We start from the raw sequence: 13,697 nt of genomic DNA, 5'->3' as shown, positions 1-13,697 counted from the left end.
TTATTTGTAATTTGCATCGAGGCAAAAACAAATATTTCACAAGCACAAGCTGAGCCTTTGGGTTATTTCCAAAGCGGTACAGTCTTCTTTATCCTGCCACTGAAAACTTAGACAAGCATAATCCTCACGCAGCATCCCCGCATTTCTTCTCTTTTTTTCTTTTTCGTGCCCGATACATTTAGCAAGTTGTTTCTTTGCCTGAAAGCCTAAGACAAACCAGCAGTAGGCATGAGTTGTGTATCAAAGGGCTTGGTAAAATCCAGAACCGCTGTTAGTTTCCAAGTTCCAATTCACATGCAGTAGAAAGGACAATGGGTGCACACTGCACTGTTCAAGCTTTCTCTTCCTACTCCTTTCATGCCTGTTTACCTCGAGCTGCACACAGAACAGCGTGTTTCCTGGTTACTGCTATGCAGATTCAATGTCAAATCCAAGATGTTCAAAAGTACATTTAAGGGCCATTTCTCTGTTTTTGCATCTTTAAATTGGCTACATATTACAATATACTTTAATGAGTACCTTTCTTTGTTTTGTTGTTCCCATCATGTCATTGGGATGAATTTACTAGATCTGCAACACAATTTCACTATTTAAAATGCTTGTGTACACAAGGATATATAATAATTGGATCATATATTAGCTCTAGAAATGGAGAAATGTTTTTTTTTAGCTGTTTGGGTCTGAGGTGAATAGTACAATCAGTGGTTCATTCAGGTAACAACAGTCTGATCCTATCTGGGCAGCAGGTGGTTGGTCCGCAAAACAAATGCCATGGCAACACAAACCATCCCTGAAACCACACAGTGGCCGCCAGAACTGATGTAGATGTCAGTTGTAACCAAGCTTTTCCGGTGGTGTTTTTCTTATTATAAATTGTAAAATTTCGTTTTTTTTGGTCGTCCATCAAAATGCCCATTTCCCACTGAAAAATCAAGTGAGCACCTAAGCCTCTAGAGGAGTCAGGGAGATGCTTCTCTACTGCTGCACTGGGAGAGCATTCAGCGTTCCACAGTGCACCAGACCAAAATGACCCTGTGTGGGATTTGGGGGGCAGAGTCTGTGCTGGTAGAAGTGCCACCATTAACCCTCCAACATCTACATCCTCTACGCTCTCTATTGCCAAACAATTTCCTCTCTTATCTGTACAGAGACCTTAAAGCCTAACCTACAGTCCTGCTTAATGTTGTTCTGTGTGTATGTGTGCGTGTTGTTTCTCACTGAGCACTAAATAAAACCAAATCTGCTGTATCCTCCTCACTGTTGAGGCTGTCAAGTGGTATTTATTCATAAGAGAAACAACAATAAAGCAGCACATGAGTAACTTGATATGTGGGATTATGTTTCTGACGTAATTTGCGTTTGAGTATTTAAAATGCAGACACAGAGGTCGATGTGTTGATTTGTTTTTTCTTCTATGTTAATGCCACCATACAACCATTTTTTCATTGGTATAAGTCCTCGGATGTGATCATCTTTGTCTGATTGCATAATACTCATGCACTTAATTTGATTAAAGATGCACAATAAATAATTGTGTGTCTTCCTCCCTTCGAGTTGGAGAGAGGGGTGTGTAATCATTGCTCTCTTTTGTGTATTAGTATGTATGAGGCTTTTGGCCCATTTTTGTTAATGTTGAAATGTGACCAATGACTGATTTTTCCCTTTTTTCCTCTTCTCTTTTCATCATCATTTATTCACTTTTTTTCTTGTCTTGTCTATTTTCCCCCTCCCTGTCACCACTTTCTCTTCATTTCACCTGTTCCCTTAACCTTTCATCTCAATCCTTTCTCCCCTCATCTTTCCTCCGCAGAATCGCATGCACGAGTCTCTGATGCTCTTCGACTCGATCTGCAACAACAAGTTCTTTATTGACACCTCCATCATCCTCTTCCTAAACAAGAAGGATCTGTTTGCAGAGAAGATCAAGAAGTCTGCGCTCAGCATCTGCTTCCCAGAATACACAGGTAGACCGAAAAATAAAATAACTGACAGTTTCCCTGAGTGCATAGGTGAGGAATAGCAGCTTTCAAAACAGCAGCAACCAAACTTGACAGGTGAATAAAACATATTTCTTTTAGAAATGAACAAAGGAGGGACATTGAATCCAATTACTTAGGACAGAAAAAAATAGGCGATATGTATGTAGCAAAGTAGTTGGAGGCAGCAGCCGGCTAGCTTAGCTTAGCATTACAACTGGAACCAAACACGCCTACAGTACGACACCTCATTTCTCGCTCGTCTATTTATTTCATTTGCTAACTGCCGTGATTATCAGAGTAAGTCTGTCTGACACATTGCACCTGTTTACCCCCCCTTGTCCCCTCCTCCCTTACCTTCCTGCCAGGAGCTTCTCAGAATAATATTCTATTCAACTAAAAAGAAAAATCTTTCATAAGAGTTTCAGACCTGATCGGATCCTAAGAGGCAGCAAAACAAAGAACAATTTCTAGATACAGTAATATGCATATCCATGTGCATATGTGAGTGTATATATAAGTGTGTATACATAAAGTTATTTACCAATACTTTACAGTTGTGTTACTCATAGCATGCCTTCTTACGCGGCCTGGTTGTGCTTTCATGATTTGCTGAGGCCACTTTCAATACTTTGGCTGTTTTGATTTCATTGGGATCTCATTCATCCGCATTGTAAAATCGCGGAAGCATCATTCTATTGTAGGATAACTCTAACCACGGGATCTTCTCCGTCGCTCTGTTCTCTCTCCAGGACCCAACACTTATGACGACGCAGCAGCTTACATCCAAGCACAGTTCGAGAGCAAGAATCGCTCCCCAAATAAGGAAATCTACTGTCACTTGACCTGCGCCACGGATACAGGAAACATCCAGGTGGTGTTCGATGCTGTCACCGACATCATCATCGCCAACAACCTGCGAGGGTGTGGCTTGTATTGAGCTCGCCCCCCCACGCCCCGCAATGTCTTCCCCCTTCTGTCCCCTCTCCTCCCTCGCCCCACCCGTCCTCCCCCACCTCGTTCCTGTTCCTTTGACACTGCTGTGGAAATGGTGATGACGATAATGATTCTGCTGATTATTTAAAGAAAAAGAGAATGAAAAATGCAACTAGGTGCATATTAACAATGAGGATCATTAAAAAAAACAGGCATATATATATATATATATGTTTTTAGTTTTTGTCTCTTCTCACGCTCTGACTTCTCGTCCTAATGGTCTTTGGCCTGCTGCCAAGCAAACAAATTTGTTTTAGTCGAAAACACAAACCTGAAGCCTTGAAAACTTCAAAACTTCTTGAACAAAGTCAATGAATGCTTCTTACCCCGTCCTCCTACTCTCAGTTGTGTCTTTGTTGTTAACAAAAACAAAGCCTTTCTTTGCCAGACTTTTTTTTATTATTGGTATGAATATGAATTATGTTTCCTTTTTGTTGATCGTGTGTATATTTATTACATGGGTATCAGTCTGTACACTGATTTTTATTCACAATTTTGCCTCACCTTGACACATTTTATTTGTGTTTTACTTTATTTGTTTTTTGCTATAGTAGTGATTATGTAATAACATTATTTGCCGAAATATGTGAAAATGTTGATAGCACTAAAAATACACCGGACAGGTCGGCGAAAATCCTTAAACACTTGAGACCTGCTGAAGCTGACAACACTTATTTTGACTTTAGTCTTTTGTTTACGTTGGCCAAGACATTTAAAGATGTTTGTTGTCAATTTCCCTTTTTGTTTTCCAGTAGTATTACATTACTCCCCACAATCCGTTTTTTATCAACAAGAAGTGAGCCTCCCTGTTCCCCAACCTGGCCTCAGCCACTGGCCAACATCTGGGCGTGGCCCAAACCAAGAGCCAATAAGAAATGTGCTAAACTTCCTATCGGTGCCATACGACAGAGGTACTCTACTGCAGATTGCTCGCTTTCAGAAGCAGGGGCACAGCGTTAAAACTCTACCTTCCTCACTGTTCAACCTTTGAAACCTACTAACATTCTTTATGGTAGGAAACTCGTGGTTTGATAATTGTTGATTCATTTTGTTAATTTATTTATAGATTAATCACCTGTCGTACACATGACACTGTGTCTAATTCTCTCTTCATTTACACTCTGCCACCATGCCTTCTCTTTGCTCCCACCACCTCGCTTTGGTTTTGCCTTTTTTTTGCATGACGCCCTGCTGTTATGATTTTGGGGTCAAAGGGCATCTCATCTCCTCCTCCCTCCCTCCTCATCTCCTCTTACTAAAACCCTGTCACAGATAGCATGAGATACTCAAGCCTTTGTACAAAGAGACTAGTTAATTCATAAAATGTTTTAAAAGAAGCTTCACATAAATGCTGTTGAGATAATAACAAGAAATTATTAAAAAAAATAGCAAAAAAAAAGATGGAGAAAAAAACACAAAAAAGACCGTAGGAGATTGAAAGGCAGAAGAAAAGGAGAGGACTGATGTTACTGGATTGGATGGGGCAGGGTCAAAAATAAAAAATGTCAGTTAAATTTTTAAAGGGTTGAAAAGGTCATGTGGGTGGTTTGGAGAAAAAAAAGTGTAGATTTTGTGATTCTTGCAGTAACAAAAATATGAATCTACACCTAATATATAGATGATGAAACCAATAAACGTGGGTATTACAACATCACAACAACTACGATCATTATGATCCTGTGATAAGAGAATCTTTCTTGTGCTTTGTAGCTACATTTTTTTCTAAATATTCCCCTTTTTTAAAATGAAGATGTTTTACAGAGGGTTGTAATTCTGACGGCGAGCTGATTTGGATCCACGAAGATGTCGTCCTGGCCCTGCGTTGTTGTGATGCTCTGAACTGTTCCCCCCCGCCTCCCCCCTTTTACCGTTTTGCCTGTTTCCCTGCATCAGAACCGTGTCCTCACTTTAGCCTGACTCAGAACGATTAAATATTATATTATAACTATCTATTTTTATTATTTCAGAAACAATGAACCACTTTTTGGGGGAGAGCACGTTTCTCGCTGCGCCCGCTAGTTAGGGACGCCGCATGTTCACACATCGACGCTGTATAAAATCATGCTCCGTTCTTCTCTGTCTCTTTTCAGTTTGACAGACACCTTCCAGGTCTACAATGAAAAGCACAGTTCTCACATCTCACACACACACACACACACATTTGCTCGCACTTACACAAACACACACAATGAGTAGATTTGGAAATTTGTTATCTGTTCATACCTGATCTATGTTACCTCTCATTGAACTATCTATCATCTATATTGAACTCTCTTTCTTGCCTTCTTGATTTATAGTTTTTAAAAGAGAAAACAACTGTGTATAATGACATGATATACCTGTTTCTTTGGCATTCTGATCCTGTTACCGTCATCCTTTCGTTTGAATATTTTAAACTCTTTGTTTTGTTCTTTACCCAGTGAATGCTATTTTTTTCTGTGCTGTTTTCTCTCTTTCTCTCTCTCTCTCTCTCTTTCTCTCTCTCTACTCTTTAGTGAATGGTTGTTATTTCATGTGGGATGTCCGTACTGGAAAAACCAATCGAATGTAGTGTTTACATTAAAAAGCCACTGTTTTCATGACTACAAAAAAACCTCTTCTTGCCTCAGAGTCATTCTATCACATTTTGTCTCTTTTTTTTTTTACTTTCCAGCTTTAAGGAAACACATTCATTCAGACATTTGTGTTTAGTGGAATGTTGAAGTTAAAACCTGCAATTCAAACATAACTGCATAAAAATGCCCCTATCACAAATTGCAGGGTTATTTGAACACTGGCTCCAAAAACATCGAAACATCTCTATAAACAGCTTTCCAACGGAGATGGAAAACAACTGGAAAAATGAAATGAGTACAGTAGCAAACACACCAGCTTAATGATTCTATTTGATGATGCACACTGGAACACACAATGAGTTCATTTCTTTTAATCGTATTTTAATAAGATCTCTCTGTTTACAGCTGTGCGTCCTGTGGCCAGCTGTAGGCAGTTTGATGCTGCTGCAGAGGGAGAAGAATGATTAAATATGGAGACCGAATGTTTTAAGGGGGGGGGGGGGGGGGTCATTTCACAGCCTTCACCCCTCAATCCCTAGGGTGGAAAACCCTTTTGCCTCTACGGCAACACTGAAGGGACGTACTATCTCAGAGGCAAAACCGTGAACATGAGACACCACAATATTGTGTTTTGGCGGGCAGGTGCTAACGTCGAGCCCGGATCGCGAGTAGTAATCCAGGTGTGCGCAGACACCTCTGGGACAACCACCATCCACAGAAACCCGTTGGGAGGGAAAGCACAAAGACTTTGGGAAAGAAGCAATGCGGTTAATGTTGGTTTGGGTTGGTATCAACAGGACCAGGGTCCAGATATAATATACTGTTATAGAAAGAGAGGAGAGACAGGACCTTGGTGTGTCCTAAGAAGTCCCCCAAGAGTCTGGACCTATGCAGCAGCTTGTAGTTGGGGCTGGTCCAGACTGACCTGAGCCAGCCATGACTACAAGCCTTAACAAAGAGGAAAGTCTTATCTTCAATGAGACGCCCCCAAAGAGAAAAAACGAAATAAAGGGTTTGTTAACTAAAGGCTCTGGCTCCATTCCTACTCGTTTAGACTAGTTACCATAATTAGGGCAATATGGTATAATAAGCTCCTTAAGATAAGACCTGCCTCACCAGCAAGAGAAGTAACTTGAATGATATTCTTGATTTAGCCAGTGCAGAGAAGCTAATACAGGAGTAATATGATCCATGTTCTGAGTTCTTGTTAATACACGTCCTGCAGCGTTCTAAATAAACTGGAGAAGCTTAAGAGACTTAAGAGCAGCCTGATAATAAAGAATTGCAGTATTCAAGAATAGAAGTAACAAACGCATGAACTAGTTTTTCTGCATCACGAGACAGAAAATTCTGGATTTTCAGTATTGGACGTAAATGAAAAAAAGCAGTCCTGTGATTCCCATGGCTGTTCATGTGGAAAATGTCATGTTCACGGTTTAAGACCTAATAATATATAGTGAGAGCTATAAAGCTAAAAATAAACCTTGTTGGAAATTTGTCCAAAAAAAGAGTTTTACAACCGTGGTAAAATTGGGTAAATGGGGGGGGGGGGGGTTTTGGCCACAGCTGACTTTTTGACTGCAGCATAAAGTCAGCTGTGGCCCAAAATTTTTTTACCCCATTTTAAGGACATGTCCTTATTTGCAAAGCTGTCTCATGTCCTAGCAAAGCTATTCTTTTATGCATGGAGTCATTCCAAGCGGGCGACCAATGATGCAAAGAGGGAACCACTAGTGCTCCTGTGCAGAGGGCAACGAAGCAAAACGAGGTGCTGGAGAAATGTTAAGATTATGCACTTAAACAATAATTAGCACTTAAGCAATTGAGCTATATCATTCACTCGATCCAGTTTGCAGTTCTCATTGTGTATCCATAAAAGATAACTGACAAAGAGCGCCAGTGCCTTCAGCTCTACTTCATGTGTTACGCTAATCATCAAATTCTAGCATTTTTCACTCATTTAGCATGTTAGCATGCTGATTTGTTATTCAGCTCAAAGCACAGCTAAACAACCTTTAGATGATCCACACTGCACGAAGTTGTGATGGGCTTTCAGAAGCAAACATATACGCGTTTTCCATAGCGCCATCATACGCTATTATGTCTTACACGCACACACACACACACACACACATACTCAAAAATAGCAACTTCAACCCGGCTGTTACGTCCCCTGACGTGATAGTTATTGTGCATGTTGTGATGGTGATGTTTTCTCCCCTCCTCCTGTGTTTTCTCTCTCTCTCTCTCTCTGCCATGCAGCCCTCCAAAACGATCCCCAGCTGATGTCCATTAGCTGGAGCTTGGCAGTGTACAGTATAAGTGTATAAGGCAGCAAGGAAACCAGGTGGAAGAAGGTTTTTCCCTCGTCAGCTATCCCAGCGTGTGTCGCTCTTAGAGGATAGTAGAGACTTGTCTGTGAAGTCTGTCTCACCACCATGATGTAAACCGTGTAGGGAGTTGGGTGCCATTTTGTTTGGAGTATCCCCTCCTTAAACGTTTCTCTTGTTTTTCTGTTAGTCAGGGAGAGAGGTAAGACGACTGTCTTTTGTTTTACCTTTTTTTGTTAGGGAAGGTAGCTCGCCTTAACCTTTAGGAATCAAAGGGTGTCGTGTCATTCTTCGAAGCTAAGTGTAAAGATCCGTTACAGCTGGGAATAGAGGAGAAGGTGATTTCTCCAGTTTACTCTTTTTGGTTTGTTACATCCCTCGTGCAACCCCCTAGACAGCCGAGGGGGAAACGTAACACCGGCATTAAGAAGACTACAGGTTTGCCGTCTGCCGTTTGCTTTCTAGAGCCTCACCTCCCCTCCGTCATCAATCGGTATTACACACAGGGCACGGCCCTCTGTCCAAGTCTCCGTGACATGCTGATCTCATCGATAATGTGCGCACGTTTGTGATTCGGACACAGTAACACTTTTCACACATCGGCACACTGAAGCCGAGTAATGCTGCAGACACACTCCGTAAAGGACAACCCACACTGGCTTCTTATTCAGGCATATTTCAACCGCACTGCTGGTCCTATTGACATCAAACATCACACACACACACACACACACACACACTCATACGTACATGATACAGAATCCCTGTTGTGGCAGATAGAATTGTAAATGTGAGCCGCGGTAGTAGTGGGCAGAGAGGGATGTCTGATGGCATTCATTCAAACATCAAGAGAGCGAGGGGAGACTTTGATGGTCGCTGCTGTGACAGTAGCTGGAAGGAAAAGGCCGGTTCACAGGGTTCAACTCTGATACAGGGGCCAACGGGCAGTCGACCGTCTGCAGCTGTATGCGGCTGTGACCTTGTCCAGGTCTAGTCTTTTTTTCTGTCTTCTCTGGAGCATCTTTGTGCGTGGTGCTCATCAGCAGGTTTATTTTCCCCTTTGTTGGGGCAATACGAGTCAACAGTGGCACTGAAGGTGTTACCTTCCCGTTTTTCACCACAAGCAGCTCAGTGCCATGGTAACCTTCTTTAACCAGAGTGTACGATTTGAAAAAAATTACCATTCAGTCCTTCAGCAATGTCAAGTACCACCCACATGCCCTGATTTGTGTATTTGTGTATTATGTGTGTATGTATACAGAGAAAGGGAACCCACTTGTCTCATACATCCTGTATTGCTGCAAGTCCGTCGCGCTCTTGTCGGCCCGCCTTGTTTCTCTAAGCGCATGACACCATGACCTTGGAGAAAACAAGGAAGGTGTTTAGAGACAGGGAACTATTTCCCTTCCAGCTTCGCCTTTTGACTTGAATGGAAAAAATATATTATAAATATAAATAAAATATAATTTAGTCAAAACGATATTCAAGCCAAAAAATCAAGACCAAACCTTAAACTGTCTAGTTCATGTTTGTTTTTCAAAACCTTTTTCCTGAATTTGGTTCCATATTACTGACATATATATTTGGAGGTATTTAAGCAAATTATTGAAATCCTAACGTGGGTATAGTGACAAAACTATCCGTGATGAAGGATGACATGTGAGACATTTTTCATATTGTGGAAACTAATACTTGGTCCATGTGAACATCTGCCGTCGTCCCTTTAAGGCCGATATTACTCTTGATGGAGTCATTGCGATTGGGCCCACCCATCCGGTTGAGATGCAGCCGGAACCCACAAAACAACTGAAAGGATGTCCAAAGAGGAAGTTGGGTAGCGATCTGGCTCCGAAAAGACGAGGTTAAAACATTAAGGGCGATTAACACATGTGTTCAGCTTACATGATTCACAGGGAATGCAGAATGGTGGCACAGTAATAGTTTATAGTTTGTGGTGGCATTCTGCTCCCTCCCCCCCCCCCCCCATTCCTCCCTCCATTGAAGTGGAACGGGTGACCCACCTAGTGGTGAGAGGGGGTCAATGCACCACCACGCCCAAACAGACAGAGGCCAGCGTGACCAAAACAGCCAAATCAGACTGTATGTGTTGGCAGTACCACAAACTGTAGAGGATCCCCTCACTGTTACTGATTGTTGGTTTCTTACCTTGTGCTGCTGCATCCCTCCCTGCACCCTTCTTTCTCTCTCTCTCTCTCTCTCTCTCTCTCTCTCTCTCAACCCAATTCTCTCATATTCTCTCTATTTTGGTCGTCTTTTTCTCCCCTTAGCTTACTCTTGATAAATAGTGGCAATGCTACACAACTGAAAACACACACACACACACACACACAGATACACACCAAAAGGATATTTATAGTTCAGCAACACCTGCTTGTTGCTAGGATACCAGCCCAGTTCAAAACTCTCAGATGTTTACAAAACACAGAGACACAGAAACACACACACACACACTTAGGTAAAACATAGCGTGTGTGTCCGCGCTGGAGTATCTCGCTCACACTATCATTGATGGTGACAGTAACCTCACTGTGAGAAAAGGCTTTTTACTTTAGCCTGTGGTTGTTATGGGAACTGTTCTGGCCTCTCAGCAGCATCCCCTTGGTGACAGAGGAAGGGTACTTCTCGTCGGGAACAAGGCCGCCGCGCCATTGATCCAGAGGCCGCTCAGCGACGAGGACGGAGAGAATACATTACAATAAAACGTTCATTTTACTTAAGAAATTATAATTTGTTTTCACCATTGCCTTTCCCATAATATGGGCTCTATTAAAATGATCTTAATTTGATCCAAATGTTCTGCTTAGTTTGTCTTGTCATATTATCAAAAGAAGCCATAGGAAACGGTTAACTTTAGCTGAGGCGACTTGCAGCGATCTCACCAGAATTTATGCAGTTTTTGTTTTGCTACATTTGAATCGTATTTTCTCACAAATTAAAAACAGAATAATGTTTTATGAGATGTTTTATTCGTCTGACCTCTCAATGCCTTTTACACTGTAAATCATTCACTCATTCACACCCTTTTATGCACTGATGACAAGAGATACCATTAAAGGTGCCACCTGCCCATCAGGTCTATCCAACCATTCATACCCACCCATAGGCACGGGCGCAGTTAAATGGAATTACTTTTCAATATGTTCATTTTTTTTTTACCGTGTGATGGTGTTTAAAGAGGAGATGTGTCCTTCAATAGAAAATACATTTTCAGGTTGAGAAATTTTATTTTCATCCAACAGACTATATTTCAGATCAATGTTGTTGTTTTTTGTTTTGTCAGAGAACTTGCAATTTACTTTTAGAAAATGAGATGCATGAATCTATCTATCTATGCTGCGTTTTTATTTTTATTTTATTTTTGAAAAAATTGAGGGTTAGGGTTTTATCAAATGTTTCATTGCTCCATGCTAAAGTGTTGTTCTCTGATACGTCCACAGGATGGCGCAAAGGACAGTTTTTACAGTTCTACACGTAGCGAAGGTTGTTGGTAAAAGGCCCTTCAGTGTAAATGTAACAAACCTACTGATTATAGCATATTTTAGCTTCATTACGTGTATGGTGTGTGTTTATATGCTCCCGTGGGCTCTGGGAGATATGCGTACCACCCCTCCAGCGGGCAGACAGTCAGTCAGACGGGAGGACCGTAACACTGTAACTGATATACTAAAATGCTGGAGCATGTGCCATTCCAAATTTGTCTTTCAGCCACGGGATCCCACAGTCTGACCAAGAATAAACACACACAACCCAGCGTCTCCTGTACTCAGTACAGGCCTGCTGCTGTGTGTGTGTGTGTGTGTGTGTGTGTGTGTGTGTGTGTGTGTGTGTGTGTGTGTGTGTGTTTGTGTGTATCACAGCTAGAGATGCAGGGATGTCTTGATTCTCAGTCGCTGATGTAACCAGACCGGCAGAGTTGGGTCACGATGAGCCCGCATGCAGTTCTCTTTGTGGAGCCGCTTGGTAATCCTGTCTGTTGCTAATGGTCATTTAATCCAAAGCAGAGTCAGTAACTCCTCGCCACCGACCCCGCTGAACCCTTACTGACCCTCAACAAACCTCACAGCCGAGGGTTGAACGGTGACATTGAACAGAAAGGCAGACATTTTTATCTTCCAAGTGCTGCCAATCAGCACAGAGGAAGAAGTCGAGTGTGTGAAAGCGAGGATGAGACTGGTTTCAGATGTCGTGTTGATGAGAAGAAATCCCTCATGCATGACGTGTTCGCTCCTTTAGTGCTTCAGCTTGAGAGAAAATGTTGAGCAGACAGAAGTTTCCGGTCTTAGTTTCTCTGTCAGAGAATCTTGCTAACATGTCATTTCTGCACAATAGTGTGTTTGAACGTTACTGACAAGGAGTTCACATTGTTGCACTATTTCCTTTTTTGTAGACGCATGGAGGAAATGAGTTGAGAACAACATCTTAACTGCACACACACACACACACAGACTGATTGTCTCGAGTCAGCTATGTGTCGCTGTAGCATCATTAGCTTTTTGTGATCCTGCGTTATTGATGAATTTTAAATATTTATTAGGCCCTTTCCACAGCGGCAGCTGCATTTTCTAAACCAGAAAACAAAGCCAAAATATATCTGCAGGTATCCTTGAAATACAACGAGGACAAACAACAGGGACACATCTTTGTTATGGTATAGGACAGATTCTTTTTTTTTAGTTTGGAAAAAGGGAACCGTTGGAGCAAGCAAACACACTTATAAAAAACAGAAGAAGTTGGTTTTAATTCTACTTTCTAAAAGAACACATTCATGATTTGATCAGATAAGTATTTGTGATACTATAAGCTCAAAGTAATCAGCAATAAAAAAAATGCCTCCCGTTGAAGATATTGAATGTATTTCCTTTGATTGGTAACCGAGAAAAGTAACAAAACAACATGAACTAAAGTGAGCTGTGCTCACTGTGCCGTGTGGAGATGAGATCAGACTGCATGTCAGAACTATTCACCATGGCAACCGCAGATTATCTGATTAATTAATGAACCTCTTACAGCATCACAAGTTCCTGTTGTTAATGATTTACGTGCTGTTTGGCCTGCAGCACACACACACGCACACACACACACACACACAGATAGTTTAGGACAGCAGTGAGCTGTGTGTGAGAGATCCTCAGGCGAGACTAGTAGAAATCAATGACATGGGCGTCATAAAAGGAATGCTCTTTAAAAAAAAAGATATCAGCACATATGCTGTATCCTGAGGCTCTGTTTCCCACCTCATGATGTTTTTTAGGGTGAGAAGCAACGATTGAAACAATTAGCCTTTCAGCCTGAAGGATGCACCGAGTGGGCTCAAAACATGTTTAGTTTTGGGCAGAAGAAAAGCTCTCCTCCTTCTCCAGATCGTTACAACCAAATAGAGGATGTTAGAAATAATATAAAAGTGATCTTTTTCGGTTTTAAAAGCGTCACTATGCATGTGTTCATGTTCTCTCTCCTTTTGTCCCTGGGGGTCTTCACTGGTTATTCTGTCCACATGTATACACACGTCTGCAAATACAAACACACACATACAGAGACAGAGGCACACAGACAGCTTCATAAACACATACAAACAAAAAAAACGTGTCCCAACACAGAAGAAGTGCATGAGAATGTACACAGACACTTTCAACCTGCAGGTTCTTGTTCATAGTTTAATTAAGATCAGTCTGGCTGATTATGAAACGTCTGTTGGAGTCCTATTTGCTCTCTGTGTGCATATACAGACATTTGTGTATGTGCACATATTTGTGTTTCTCTTGTGTTGAATATAATTAAAAGAGCTGTTCTATTTTTCTGTTCTATTTATTCATATGTTC

The 13,697-nt window shown here is 41.5% G+C and overlaps 2 protein-coding genes across 3 annotated transcripts in view; one reads left to right on the top strand and one right to left on the bottom strand.

The window, feature by feature from the left end:
• The window catches only part of gnao1a (guanine nucleotide binding protein (G protein), alpha activating activity polypeptide O, a), a 65,089-nt gene extending 59,520 nt beyond the window's left edge, over positions 1-5,569 (top strand). Inside the window, exons 7-8 of one of the 2 annotated variants that reach the window (XM_037451159.2) lie at positions 1,811-1,964; positions 2,729-5,569. In XM_037451159.2, coding sequence (XP_037307056.1) covers positions 1,811-1,964; positions 2,729-2,916 — 342 coding nt within the window. In that variant the 3' untranslated portion in view covers positions 2,917-5,569. The remainder of the gene's footprint in view (positions 1-1,810; positions 1,965-2,728) is intronic. The other variant, XM_037451161.2, reaches the window with a different exon arrangement.
• LOC119195887 (histone H2AX) overlaps positions 1-13,697 on the bottom strand; it is a 207,132-nt gene that overhangs the window by 109,446 nt on the left and 83,989 nt on the right. The gene's annotated exons all lie outside the window — the stretch shown is intronic.

This window comes from Pungitius pungitius, chromosome 6, assembly GCF_949316345.1.
Source record: "Pungitius pungitius chromosome 6, fPunPun2.1, whole genome shotgun sequence".
Taxonomy (NCBI): domain Eukaryota; kingdom Metazoa; phylum Chordata; class Actinopteri; order Perciformes; family Gasterosteidae; genus Pungitius; species Pungitius pungitius.
This window is presented reverse-complemented; position numbering and strand designations above follow the sequence as displayed.